At 32.3% G+C, this 12984-nt stretch overlaps 2 protein-coding genes across 2 annotated transcripts; both read right to left on the bottom strand.

Moving 5' to 3' along the window:
- Positions 1 to 1515: 1515 nt before the first annotated feature.
- Positions 1516 to 4073, bottom strand: LOC102616074 (uncharacterized). Its single transcript, XM_006491445.4, has 2 exons — positions 3592 to 4073; positions 1516 to 2804 (listed from the first exon to the last, which is right to left on the bottom strand). The coding sequence occupies exons 1-2, from the start codon at positions 3701 to 3703 to the stop codon at positions 1882 to 1884; spliced, it is 1035 nt and encodes a 344-aa protein (XP_006491508.2). The 5' UTR covers positions 3704 to 4073; the 3' UTR covers positions 1516 to 1881.
- Positions 4074 to 7826: 3753 nt separating this feature from the next.
- LOC102621744 (uncharacterized WD repeat-containing protein C17D11.16) lies at positions 7827 to 12919 on the bottom strand. Its single transcript, XM_052433507.1, has 17 exons — positions 12796 to 12919; positions 12548 to 12681; positions 11673 to 11875; positions 11344 to 11423; positions 11168 to 11263; positions 10956 to 11079; positions 10339 to 10397; positions 10156 to 10236; positions 9839 to 9909; positions 9628 to 9724; positions 9421 to 9495; positions 9168 to 9266; positions 8831 to 8977; positions 8703 to 8732; positions 8542 to 8604; positions 8359 to 8436; positions 7827 to 8248 (listed from the first exon to the last, which is right to left on the bottom strand). The coding sequence occupies exons 2-17, from the start codon at positions 12667 to 12669 to the stop codon at positions 8165 to 8167; spliced, it is 1509 nt and encodes a 502-aa protein (XP_052289467.1). The 5' UTR covers positions 12670 to 12681; positions 12796 to 12919; the 3' UTR covers positions 7827 to 8164.
- Between the last annotated feature and the right edge of the window lie 65 nt (positions 12920 to 12984).

The raw sequence follows: 12984 nt of genomic DNA, 5'->3' as shown, positions 1-12984 counted from the left end.
ATGATTTAACATTGTCCAATCCGATATTGTACCAAACATAATACATTACATAATATAATCCAGTTTAATCCAATCCAACTTAATCTAGTCCAATCCTAATAATTAGTTCAATCCAATCCAGCGTGCCAAACGTAACCTCAATGTAGTATTGTATGGTCAAGGATTAGTTATATATTATTTTTTATGTGATAATTACTGATCATGATATCATAAAAAACTCAAAATCTTTTTCTCAATTGAAAAACATATTGATTTTTAAAAAATTATGTATAAATATAAATGAATATATATATTTGGCCCGAGATTATAAAGTACGGAAAATATCTGAAAAAATTTTAAAACCACGGAATTTTAAAATCTTAAAACTTAAAGCGTTTAAACCGCATATTTTATGCGTTTTTCCATACGTTCCCACACTTTAAAATTCCGTATTAAAATATTTATATATATATATAGTTTTTAATTTTTTTGCGACCTGACAATTGTCTATTTGGACATATATATTTCTTTCTAAATGTGTACATGTGATATATTAAAAAAAAATTGGAGGCCATTTGATGAAATTTTATTTAAATGATTTTTGATTTTTTTTGGATGATTTTTATTCTCTTTTTTTTTAAAAAAAAAAAAAGAAACTGATTTCAGTTGTTAAAAAAGGAGTAATATGTGCTTACAAAGATTTTTTAAACATAATTTGTATTTTATGTGTTTTCCCTGACGTTACACTTTAAAATTTCATATTAGAACATTTATATATATATTTATTAGACAATTGTCTATTTGGACATATATATTTATTTCTAAAATTTTAATTTTGAATTTAACCCTATATAAGCATTTCATTTTTTTTAGCATTTTTTTCATAATTAATCTCTAAAAAATACAAATTTTATTACAAATAAGAGATTTAGTTGCCATTGAGCTAGATTTGAAAAACAAATTACATTATTTGATGATATAAAACTACATAATTTGTGTTTTTTTTCCTTAAACGAAATTTTTTATGATTTTTTTCTTAAAGAATATTTAATTAAAAAATGGACAAAACTTTATATGCGTACCAATTATTATATAAAATTGATAATAGTATCTTTTATAAATAAAATTATGACATTCAGTTTGATTCTTTCTTTTTTCAAATAAAAATCAAATCGTTTCTACTTTATCTATTAATTCAAATTTCTCACAATTAATCTCACGGTGGAAAGTTGTCAAAGAAAAAACTCAAGGTGGAAAGAAAAAATAACCTGATGCATTTAAATTGGCGATAGTAAGTTGTATTCAATTTTAGATAAAAGACAAAAAAAAACCCACATGCTTTTGAAACTGTCTGTGTGATATTCCTTTCACCTCTATGCTGCCCAATATAATTTGATTTTATACCAATGTTATTTGATTCTTGCACCAACATTATTTGTGTATGCTGACCTACATGCAACATAGGAGTTTGCAGACACAGCTAATAATAAACTTCATCAACGAAATAACTCCTAAGCAGTAAAGAGAATATGGGAATTACTGAAAGAGAACCTCATATTATTGTTTGATCAAAAATTATGTAACACATCAAACTTTCCAGACTCATCCAAAAACCTCAATCATCTTGATGAGGGTTGATCCTCTCAACTCTTTCAAGACTTCCAAGCCAGCGAACAAACTCAAACATAGATACCCAGCACTACAACAATGCCCATCTTCCAATACATCAAACAATTTTCAAAACCTTGGATGAGTCTACTAAACACACTAAACATGATGCGAACACGACCAGTACTTCCTCAAATTGGTTTCATCTGTATTATATACTCGCGACACAGGGCAATAAATGAATTTAATGATAAACCAGACTACCTATACTAACTATATTATATACCTAACTGCTTACAAAACTTGTTTCTCCCAACCCCATGAGATTCCTGCTTTGCCAAATCCATTATGGCTAATTGGACCACAAGAATTCATTGAGTTCCACTGGCTTGGAGAATGTTTTCCACCCGGAAGTGGTCTCTCACAAACAAAATTAGACCTCTTATATCCTCTTCTACTCTTCCATCTACGATCCATACGGTTGTAGTCATCACCCTGGAATCTTGATGTTTTGTACCTTGACATGTTCCAACCCGTGCCTCCTCTCTTCCTGCTATACCCGTCACATATTTCCCAATCTCCACCTCTTCCGTAATTCACATTACTCGACTCATTATAGCTATTCTCCCACTCATTATAACTGTTATCTTGCTGATTCCATTCACACGAGTTGTTCCAACAATTAACCCATCCATCATCTTTTCTTTCTTCATTGCCGTTGCACTCCCAAGGATTTTCACAAATACCAGTACTGGCATTGTGGGCAGAGTCTCCATGATTAGGAGCCACACACAAGTCAGTGCCTTTTTTGAAATTCTGCTCTGAATCCCCCCATCCAGTGCAAGAAAATGACTGATTCAAGAGGAGAGCACTATTAAGATTCACAACCTTCTTATCTTTATCAACCTCTTCTGTAGCTTTTGGTTCCCGTTCCAAGTCCAAAAGCAGCTCAGGGTCAGCGTCGGAGTTCCAATCAATTTCATCAATATAAACATCAGGATCAGGCAATGATATGTCGCAGGGAAGGTCATTTATCTTAGCCCAAAACCGGGTTTTAGCATTGTGGAATGCCTCTTCAACAGCAGAGTCATTCCATTGAACAACATTTTCGTAGAGGTACATAAACCTCTTGGCTTCTAAAAGCTTTCCCCATGGAACAGAACCAACTGTAGTGCAGAACTTTTTCTCCCACAAAGGTACAGTAGGTCGCCAATTAGCTACAGTGAAAAGTAAAAAAAAATGTAAAATTCAGTTAATTCTTGCATGCCTGAGTCTCCACTTGATCAAATACAACAAGCTATTTTGCCCCAGAAAATTGCTGGGCAAGCCAAATCCAAAAATGGGGCTTTTTGGTTTGTTCTGCTAGGCAAAATACCTGGACAAAGTATCACTGCTGGATCAAGAAAAACTAAAAGCCACATTTTCCTAGAAGGAAAAGAAATTGAACATGCGACAACTAGAAACAAGTCCTCAAAAATTATGCCAAATATAGCTAAAATGCATATGAAAATAACAAGCAGGGAAAAAAAAAAGTAAAGACTAATAAGAAGAATAGGCTAAACAAATACAGAAAAATTCCTTGGAAACTACAACATGGCCGATTCAGGCATTTCACATCCTAAACTAAGTAATCTGTCAAGTTTCCAAAATAATTCATCACACATATTTGGTACTGCAAACTATTTCCCATATTTGACTTCCATAACAAGCAGACAAAAGCTAGGCACATAGCAAATTATACATCTATCATAATTCATATCTAAACTTAAGCACATAAGCTTTAATTTTACAACCCAAACCACCATTTTTTTTTTAATTTCTTTGTTCACAAAACAAAGGAGTAGAAACGCATCTTAGAGTAACCATCATTAAAAAAGAAAAAGAAAAAGAGGCAACAATAATAAAATCTAAGTAGAACCCAGTTGATAAAACAAAAAAACCCATTAACGAAAACAAAAAAACAAAAAAAAAATCTTAGAAAGAAATTAATTAATTAAAACATACGATGAGGAGGAGGCTTTCTGTTGTGTGATCTTGGTTGTGTGCCCTGAACTTCTTGTTGATGATGATGATGATGATGATAAAAATCACCTTTTGGCCTCCTCCAGCTATCCATTTTGAACGAACAAACAAAAACAGGACTCTTCTGACAGACAAAACAAGTTAAGTAATTAAGTAGAAGCAAATTCACTACTTATGCCTTTTGTTTTATTTATTATCTATTTTTTATTTTATACAATAAAGCCAAAAGGCAGCAGATACAAGAAGAGAGAGTTGCAGGTCTGTGAAAGAGATGAGAAGATGAATATGAAAGATTTGGTCAAGAAGATGGTTTTGATTGTTCAGGTAATCGCCGAAATTTGAGGAGAATTTTAGGTGATCATCACCAACATGGCAACTTCTTAAAAAAAATTATTTTATTTTTTTCGTTTTTCTGTTTTTGTTTTCGTTTCCAACTTCTTATCGAAAACCGAAACAAAGAAGTATTAAGGATTTTCACAAAATCTCTACTTTAGTATTTATAGCCCTCGTTTTTAGTCTAATTACAGAATTGTACATTATTTGCACAGTGGTCCTGAGTCCCGCCCCTTCATTTGCGATAAGAAAGACATTGCGTCAGAGGCGGTGAAGTTTGTCGTTTCCCACGCTCTTATTTCGAGCGTGCTCTGCCCTTCCTTCGCTACACTTCACCTTTTTATTTATGTTCCTATTTTTTAAAAATTAATCATTTTTCTACATTTTATTATTGCCAAGCAACAAATTAATGACGGGGTTGTATCAGGTTTTGAGTTTATAAATATTTGAAATTGAAGGAGATTAAATATTTATTAAATCACAAATTATGTTTGAGGTTTAGGTTATTTTAAGTATTATATTTCAGTCTATTCTAATATAATATTTTTCATTATTGTAAGTGGAAAATTCAGAAAAATAATTTGAAAAGGGTTAGATTAAATAATAAGAAAATATAAAACTAAAAATTTGAATATATAAAATACTTGCTAATACATTTGTAATTATTTTCAATGTATTTTCATATTTAAAAATGTTATGCAATAGCCTCATTATCAATAAAATTAAATGTATCGTTTCATATGTAAACAACCACAAAGCTAATCATCTCATCCTATTTCAAAATGATTCTTCACAAATTGCATTATTGAAAACGTGCTCTACTATAGAAACTAGAGAAAATAATCCTACTTTTGAGAATAGAAAAATATTTTGAGTGGTGGGCTATCATTATTTCTAAATAAAAAGTAGATTTTTGTAATTTATAAAAATTAAAGTTTAAATTTTATAGATTTATAAAATTTAAGTGGCTAAATTAATAGATTTAATATAGGTTAATTTGAAATACAAAATACTTATTTATCCATTTATTCTTAGATTTTTATTTTGGGGGCCACCGAGACTTGAGCCCCCAGTAGAGGCTCAACCCTTAACCAAGTTAGACAATTGCCTAGGGCTCTATCAAAAATTGAGGCCCCAATTTAGGATAAATCAATTTTTTATACATTAATTTTATGCTTTAAAAGTAAAATTTTTAAGTGAAATAAATTTTCTTTTATTTTCTAATATATGATCAAGATCCATCCAAATTCTTTGTAAATATATTTTAATGACCCATTAAAATTCAAAGTATAGTGTCTATCTATTTCAATATATCAAAATCCACAAAGTAATATAAAAAGCACAAAAATTGGATTAATATTGAATCCTTATGCAATCTCATCACGTATTCATTTTCTTTTTCAATATTTTTTATAAAGTTGTTGCAATTTTAAAAATATATTATAATCTAAAATTTTAGATCTATACAATTGTAATACAGTCCAGAGATCAGTCGAACAATAACTTGAAAGTTCTCACAAATAATCACCAAAAGAAGTACATTAATCTACATTTTTTAGACTATACTTACTTTTTTTTAATCATTAACATAAACATTAGTTTCTAGTTTTACAATTTAACAAAATAAATTTTAATTGCAATATTTATTTGAAATTTGTCTAAGGCCCAACATTATCTTGAGCTGGTCCTATGAAACCCTGCAAATCACATGCTAGATCAGCTGTTGGTTCTTGTGACGATGTATTTTTTGTTGTTTTGGTTCGTAATGAAAGGTTTATTTTTTTATTAAGAAATAAAATTATTTTTTAATAAGTAAATATTCATGTTGAACTAAAAAAAAAAAATCCTTAAAGTTGCATGAATTCAACTAAGCATTACCTAATTACTTACATTTTTTTTTCTTTCTTAAGTCAAACCTTTTTCTTTTGTCTCTTTACTAAATTGGGATCGAAAGATACTTTAATTACTATTTATTGAATATTATCAACGAAAAGGATCTCAACAATGAGTTAATCTTCGCTTGCACCTTAGGTTCGCAAAGCTCCACAGTTGTTGGAGCAAATTCAAAAAATAATAATAATAATACTAATTAATTTCTCTTTAAATAGCAAGGCGGTTTGGGAGTGTATGTTACACGCGCGAGTGATGGGATGGGTAGACCAATTTTGACCAAGCAGCCTAATCTCTGTAGATGAGTCGGCGGCACGACGCGACTGTCCTGACTGTTGATGCTGGAAAACACGAGTCGGAATGACCAAATTACCCTTCATTAACGAATGAAAATCACTTTGCGGAATAACTGTGTCGCTTTGCTGTTTGATATTTTACTAGTTAAAAAAATTAAAATCGTCTGGAAAAAGGAAGAAAGCTGCCACTCACAAGGACAATTCCTTGCGGCCCAATTCTTGTTTATTGACCAATCTACCCTTTACGGACCAATTAATTTTGGTGATTGGCCATGGCAGATGTGGTAATTTTGAAATAAAATTGTGGATAATTGACTAGAAAAACTTACCGAATTGGAAAGATCGGTTTGGCAAACTATTGGACAGTATTTCTTTTTCAATTTTTTTGACACTTTCTGAATATGCTTCTTGTAATGAAAATTATTAAATGGATTGTTAATTTTAATAAATAAAAAGGTAATTTTATCAATTAGAAAAAGAAAAACCCGAGATCAGAGAAAGTGTGGGTACTTTTTTCTACCAATTTTGACAACACCTTAAATTTATATTCAAAATTTTATTCTAATAATTATTTGATCTATGTGTGATTGAGAAAAGCTGAAGAAAGATGAGTCTTAAAAGACATAACCTGAATCTTCTTCATTTTTTTTTTAACCAACCATTCCTAGGCAATATGTTTTTCTCACACACCTTTTTTCGTTTATGGTTAGATATTCTAATGTTTTAGGCGTAAAGTGACCACGCCAATCCATCTCGAACTTAGTGGTCAAACTCGATTGCGATTACAACAGTGTAAGGGAGATCTTGTGAAAAAATAACTCGACACTAAGATTATAAAAATCTTAACACTTCTAATTCTTATTGTTTTTGCAATACGAAAAAAATGAAATAGCCGTCTTATCTAAGATTTCAATTATAAAAAACCTCTTACCATTGAGTTAAAAGTACAATTAGATTCAATTACCAAGGGTGACTAGGCGGATAACATAAATCTGTATATATCTATGTATATATATTATAATAAAAAATTAAGGGCTCAAAATTAATTTAAAATTTATGCACCCACTATCTTTGGGGGGAAAAAAATTGAGTTACATACATACAACCTTTTTATTCAACCTTTGAGTGGACCAGAAGCATGACTTACTTTTCTTCTAGGAGAAGAGGAAGGAGGTAATGTAAGACGCGAGTCTTTGCTCAAACTTGGAACTTGCCTTTTCATCATACCAAGAAAGCTTACAAGAAATTTCGACTTTATTTTTTTGAAGATTTAAAATAAATAAATAAAAAAAAGGTTTAGTGCGTGTTCAGTTTTGTAACCTTGACTTGATACAGTATTAAAGAAAATAAATAATTAAAAACACTTAGTGATACTTACTCAAATTTTATTATTAAAATTTCATTTGGAATAAACTCATCCAGTTAACATAAGAAATACAGCAAATTTATTTTCAAAAAATAAACCATCATTTGCCAATTAATCAATAACGTATCACATACTATCTCATTTGAGATGAATTTTTACATAAGCTTTTGATTGGGAAAAAAAAAAAAATCTATGATGAAGACGTGTCACATGTCAACGCATACCACATGAGCAAAATTGGTGTAATCCCATAAAGCAGAAGAATTATCATAAAATGAAATGCTCAGAATTTCTAATTTTTAACCAAAAAGAAGAAGAAGAAGAAGAAGAAGAAGAAGAAATTTAAGCCATTTTCTATTACATGGAGGACACAATCCGTTCTTGATTTTCCATGTACATCTGTTTTTGACTCTCAAAATGGCTTAAATTATCATGAAATGAAATGCTCAGAATTTCTAATTTTTAACCAAAAAAAAAAAAAAGAAGAAGAAATTTAAGCCATTTTCTATTACATGGAGGACAAAATCTTTTTTTGATTTTCCATGTACATCTGTTTTTGACTCTCAAACACCCATTACGAAACTAAAGAAACAAACAAAACATTTGCACTATTATATAAACTCCAAAACTATGCAGGCACCAGTGGACCTGATTGTCCCATTTGATCATGTCAAATTACAGACTGAGGTTTTTTTGGCTTGCTGTACTTGCTAAATCTATTGGAGATCCCCGCATCGGATAACGTATCCCATATCTGAAATTTTACAGGAATTTTATTCATCATCATGTAACCATATATATATATATATATATATATATATAAAGTATTATAATTGAGAGCATTTGTAAGATTTTCGCACTCACTTCCAGTTTCCCTTTGGAGCCTCCAATAGCTAGTACGAATGGACTATCCTCCGAGAAGGCAACTGAAAAAACAGCTCCCTAAAAAATTCCAGAACAAGTATAAGAATTCATTTCAAATTGTTTCGAGTTAATCATGAGTTACACAGAATGCACTCACAAGGTTTTAAGGAAAGAATCACTTACTGCTTTAGGGTTTCGGGATGCAATACATGATGGTTGGTTGTTTGACAAATCCCAAAGTTTCACCTGCACCAAATGAAGAGCTCAATAAAACCATGGAACCCTTTCACATGCAGACAGGTGTAACAGGTCCATGAGGCCCAGAAAAATAGGAAAGAACTTACCATTTTATCTGTAGATCCAGTTGCCAGAAGCTGCAGAAAATCGTAAGTGTAATTACTATACTGAATAAATAAGAAAAATTTTGAGCCCCCCCAAAAAGAAAAAAATTGAGAAAAGGATAAAAATGTACATTGGGTACTAATGGATTATAAGAAATGGTGCAAACAGCTTTGTCGTGTGCATGAAGGGTAAAACTTGATTGTTGTGATGTAGAATCTGGATCAGATTTGGCTGTCCGAATATCAAAACCTTTGATTGTACCATCTTCAAGACTCACCTAAGAAGACAAGTAAATGAAATTAATTAAATTTTATTGCCTCTCAATTAAAACATAAATATACCAGAATCTAGACTTATGAGACAAATTATTTTATTGAGCACATACACATAGGTACACACACTCACAGAAGTGCACACTAGAAACCAACTTCAAGAGGATGGTCCAAATAAAAGGTTAAAGTACAAACCACGAATGAATGCTCAGCGTGTGGATCCCATGCCAAGCTTTCTACGTCAGCTGCGACAGCCCACTTGAAACCAGAATGTGTAGATATCCTTGCATCCTTCTGCAATGCATATGAATGGAAAAGATATCAACATAATATCTTCAAATTACAAATTATTAACTCGATGAAACGTTAAACTCCTGAATTTCCCATTTCACTTCACTGATAGCTTTCTATGAAGGATTTACATATATATATATAGCAAATTAATTACCATGACAACTGAACGATCAAAAGATCCACTAAGAAGAATTTGGGGCGAATGATGATTCCATGCAACTGCTTGAACCTGAAAGGAATAGTAGGAAACTGAAACTTGGGCAAATTTAATAATACAAGTAACCTAAATTTAGCCGAATGTAATCCTAGATCATTTTGTAATAATTAATGATAGATCGTTGGTGCAAGAGTAAAACCCTGCCTTATCTGTATGATGCTCCAAGGTGAGATTACATTTTCCTGCAGCCACATCCCATATCTTAACTTGTTTATCAGCACTTGCACTAGCAAGAATATTCCTGGTTTTATTGGATTAGGAGGGAGAAGAAAAGGGTTAAGGACAATAACAAGCACCGGTGCATGAAGGTGGTAACAAGCAAAAGAACAGTATATACTATGAACATTGAACAAACCTGAACTCCTTGTTCCAAGCAAGACCAAGCACTGAATCGGTATGACTACCCTTTTTATATTTAATTGACGACTGCATGTAAAGCAAGAAGCAAGCATTCATAAAAATATTAGTCAAGCTGAAATCTGCATAGAAACGTCAAATTAACGTAATCAGAAGAAGCAAAATGCAGGTCACAACACAATCAATAAACTGCAAGTTCAAAAGTCATCTTAATGAAGACCTCCACACAGGCACAGTAGATGTAACAAAAGGATGTTGCTTCAAATTGAATGTTTGAGGAGCATTAAACACAGAATGAAATTAGTAGCAGCCAACCTTCTTTCCTTTCTTACTCTTCTTTTTCTTCTTCTCCTCATCAATGCCACCCAATATAACGTGCGGTTGTACTTCATCAATCTGAGAACAGTGAAGATGATAAGAGACTTCAAAATAATGTCCCTATTAATAATTTGGTCAAATTATAAACTCATGATATGATGATATCCACAATCCACATACAACATCAAGGTCCCATATCTCGATGGCAGGTTCCATTGAGCCAACAGCCATAAAATTCCCTGCCAACAATTGAAATAATTCATCAGCAAATCAATTGCAACAAGCAATGAAACAATAAAATCTGAGTAGAAAACAAAAATTGCTAATATTGCAATGCTTCATGACATTATCCTCATGAATAATTGGAGTTCACTCAAAGAGAAAGCTAAAATATAACATTGTAAAATTCTTCTCCTAGTTAGCGTACCATCAATGGTATTATCCCCACCATTCTCAACCCATCACCAAAATTGAAAAGACGAAAATAAAAAGCAACGAAGTAATTATTTGAAGGTAACTACATATTTCCTTTTCTGCCTGGTAGATCAGAAAGGGCAACCCAAAATGTCCTATTTTTTGATATCCAGAAATCCCTTGACCTTACAACCAAACTACCTTTTGCCCGAGGGTAGTTGGATCCCGACATTACTACAATTAAAAGAAAAAGGAGTTTAAAAAATTGACTAAGATTTTTTTTTTTTAATTTTCCCGTCTCTGTCTGGCTGCCAGCATTACTGCAATTGAACACATTAAGCTCATGCAATAGAAATACCAGCTAGAAAGTACAAATGTCTAACCTTTTTCTCGGTCTTTTAGTGGGCAATCAAGCCATGCCATGCAAAGGGGAAACGCTGGAATGATGATATGATGGTGAACATACAGATTCGGATCACCACCATCTGATTCCTCAAGTATATAGACCTGTTAAAGTCAATAATCCATGAGTATTTGCATGCTCAGTGCATGTGAATGTGCACATGAGAGGGAGGAGAGTATATGCATTACGTGCCTCGAGATGGCTGACATCATCCTCATTACGTGCACAAACAATGACTGCATCATTTGGATTAATGGTCATGTCCTCAAGATCTTCAGAATCCTCATCCTACAAGGAAGTTGTAGTTGCATCAGAAGCCAAATAGGTAATGGAAGCCAAATCGCATCAAAAGAAAGTTGTGTGCTTACATCTTTGTCCTTTAGATAGGGATCCATTTGATTACTTGCATAGTAAAGGTCCCCAAGCCCCTTGCCAAATATCTCAACACCTGAAATCAACCAGATAGATGAAGTATTTGATGCATTTGATATTTTGTGGCAAGGAAAACAACTGTGATATAGTCTTAGTATTTCTTCAAGCCTTGAATTCACACAATGGCTAATCTTCTTTGACATCTTAAACACCACAAACCATCCTCCAACTTATCAGGCATATGAGTTACAGCCCCTCTTTTGAAAATGAAATAAAACAAAGGAAATAAAAGAATAGAAATCAAAGAACAGCCATTTGAAGCTACCATCATCTTCATCATCATAGTGGTCCATGTCGAGTTCCTTCAAGCCATCAGTAATATCATCAAATTTAGTCCCCGAATTCTTGCTTTTGGAAGTTTTTCCAAGTGCATTTGCGACAGCTACCGCTTGGGAGGCGTCATCAGACTGCTTGGCCTCATCCTCAACCTCCATATCTTCATCATCATCCTCACTGCGATCATCTTCACTGAACAAATGAAAATAATCATAGTAACCTTAACCAATCATTCCACTGCCAAAATCTAATTTTTGACCACCATTCACACTTTGCTGTTCAATTTCGTATGTACTCATGATTATACAATTTGACGAAATATTAATCAGAGAAATATTCTTACAAATCTTTTGATCAGGAACAAGTGATCAATATATGCATCCATTGTGCAAGTCTATTCATCCTATGGAAAAGAATAAAGCATCATCTAGCTATAGAGTATTATTATAATAACTTTGTTTACTTTTGGCATCCTTTTACTGCGATCCTTAATGCAATAAATAATTCAATTAATACCTTATGTTTACATATTCAGTTTCCGTAAAATAAAAAAAAAAATAACAGTCCATTATATCACTACGAATGTCAAGATTAGGCCAACATAATCCTTCTCACGAGAATAAGGTTGAAAACTCATGATTATTGCTCTGAGTTTCCAGAAATACGAACTTTACTTATGAAACCAATGTATCCTTTTACTGAAGCTAAAACAACATCTCTAGCTACAATAAGCTGTCAGTCTGTAATTTCTCTCCAGATTATGTTTCTAAATCAACTAATTCCATCATACAGGCAACAGAAGCAATCAATAAATACGAAGCTGAATGCAAAGTAACAACATTAAAATAAAAAAAAAAAACTCACATTTCATGTTCCAAAGCGCCGCTGTTTATAATCTCTTCAATTTCTTCCTTCGATGGAGGCTCAGCCTCTTCAGGCACGGCCTTCGAAGCCCCTTTGGGCACCCACGATACTGCTGCTATCATCCTTCAAAATTACTTTTTTTTTTTTAATCCACAAACAAATTGATATAAAATCAATCGTTAGAAATCAAATGAGAGAGCATTAATTAAATTAAATTGAATTTATTATGAGTTATTCGTAAAATTTACCCAAAATTTAAATAATTTAAGTTGTAGTTGCAGAGAAGCTTAAGTAATTAGCTTGTTCAAGTTTTTGGTTCTGTTTTGGAATGAATTGTGTGTAAATTGCCTTTGCCTAAAACCCTAGCAGTTCGGATCCGGGTTTCCTAACTGGGATATGAATTTATCGGGTTCGGGTTTCCGGGTTAAATTAATTCC

The sequence above is a fragment of the Citrus sinensis genome, chromosome 9 (assembly GCF_022201045.2).
Source record: "Citrus sinensis cultivar Valencia sweet orange chromosome 9, DVS_A1.0, whole genome shotgun sequence".
Taxonomy (NCBI): Eukaryota; Viridiplantae; Streptophyta; class Magnoliopsida; order Sapindales; family Rutaceae; genus Citrus; species Citrus sinensis.
Note: the sequence above shows the minus strand (reverse complement) of the source record. Positions and strands in the feature narration are given on the sequence as shown.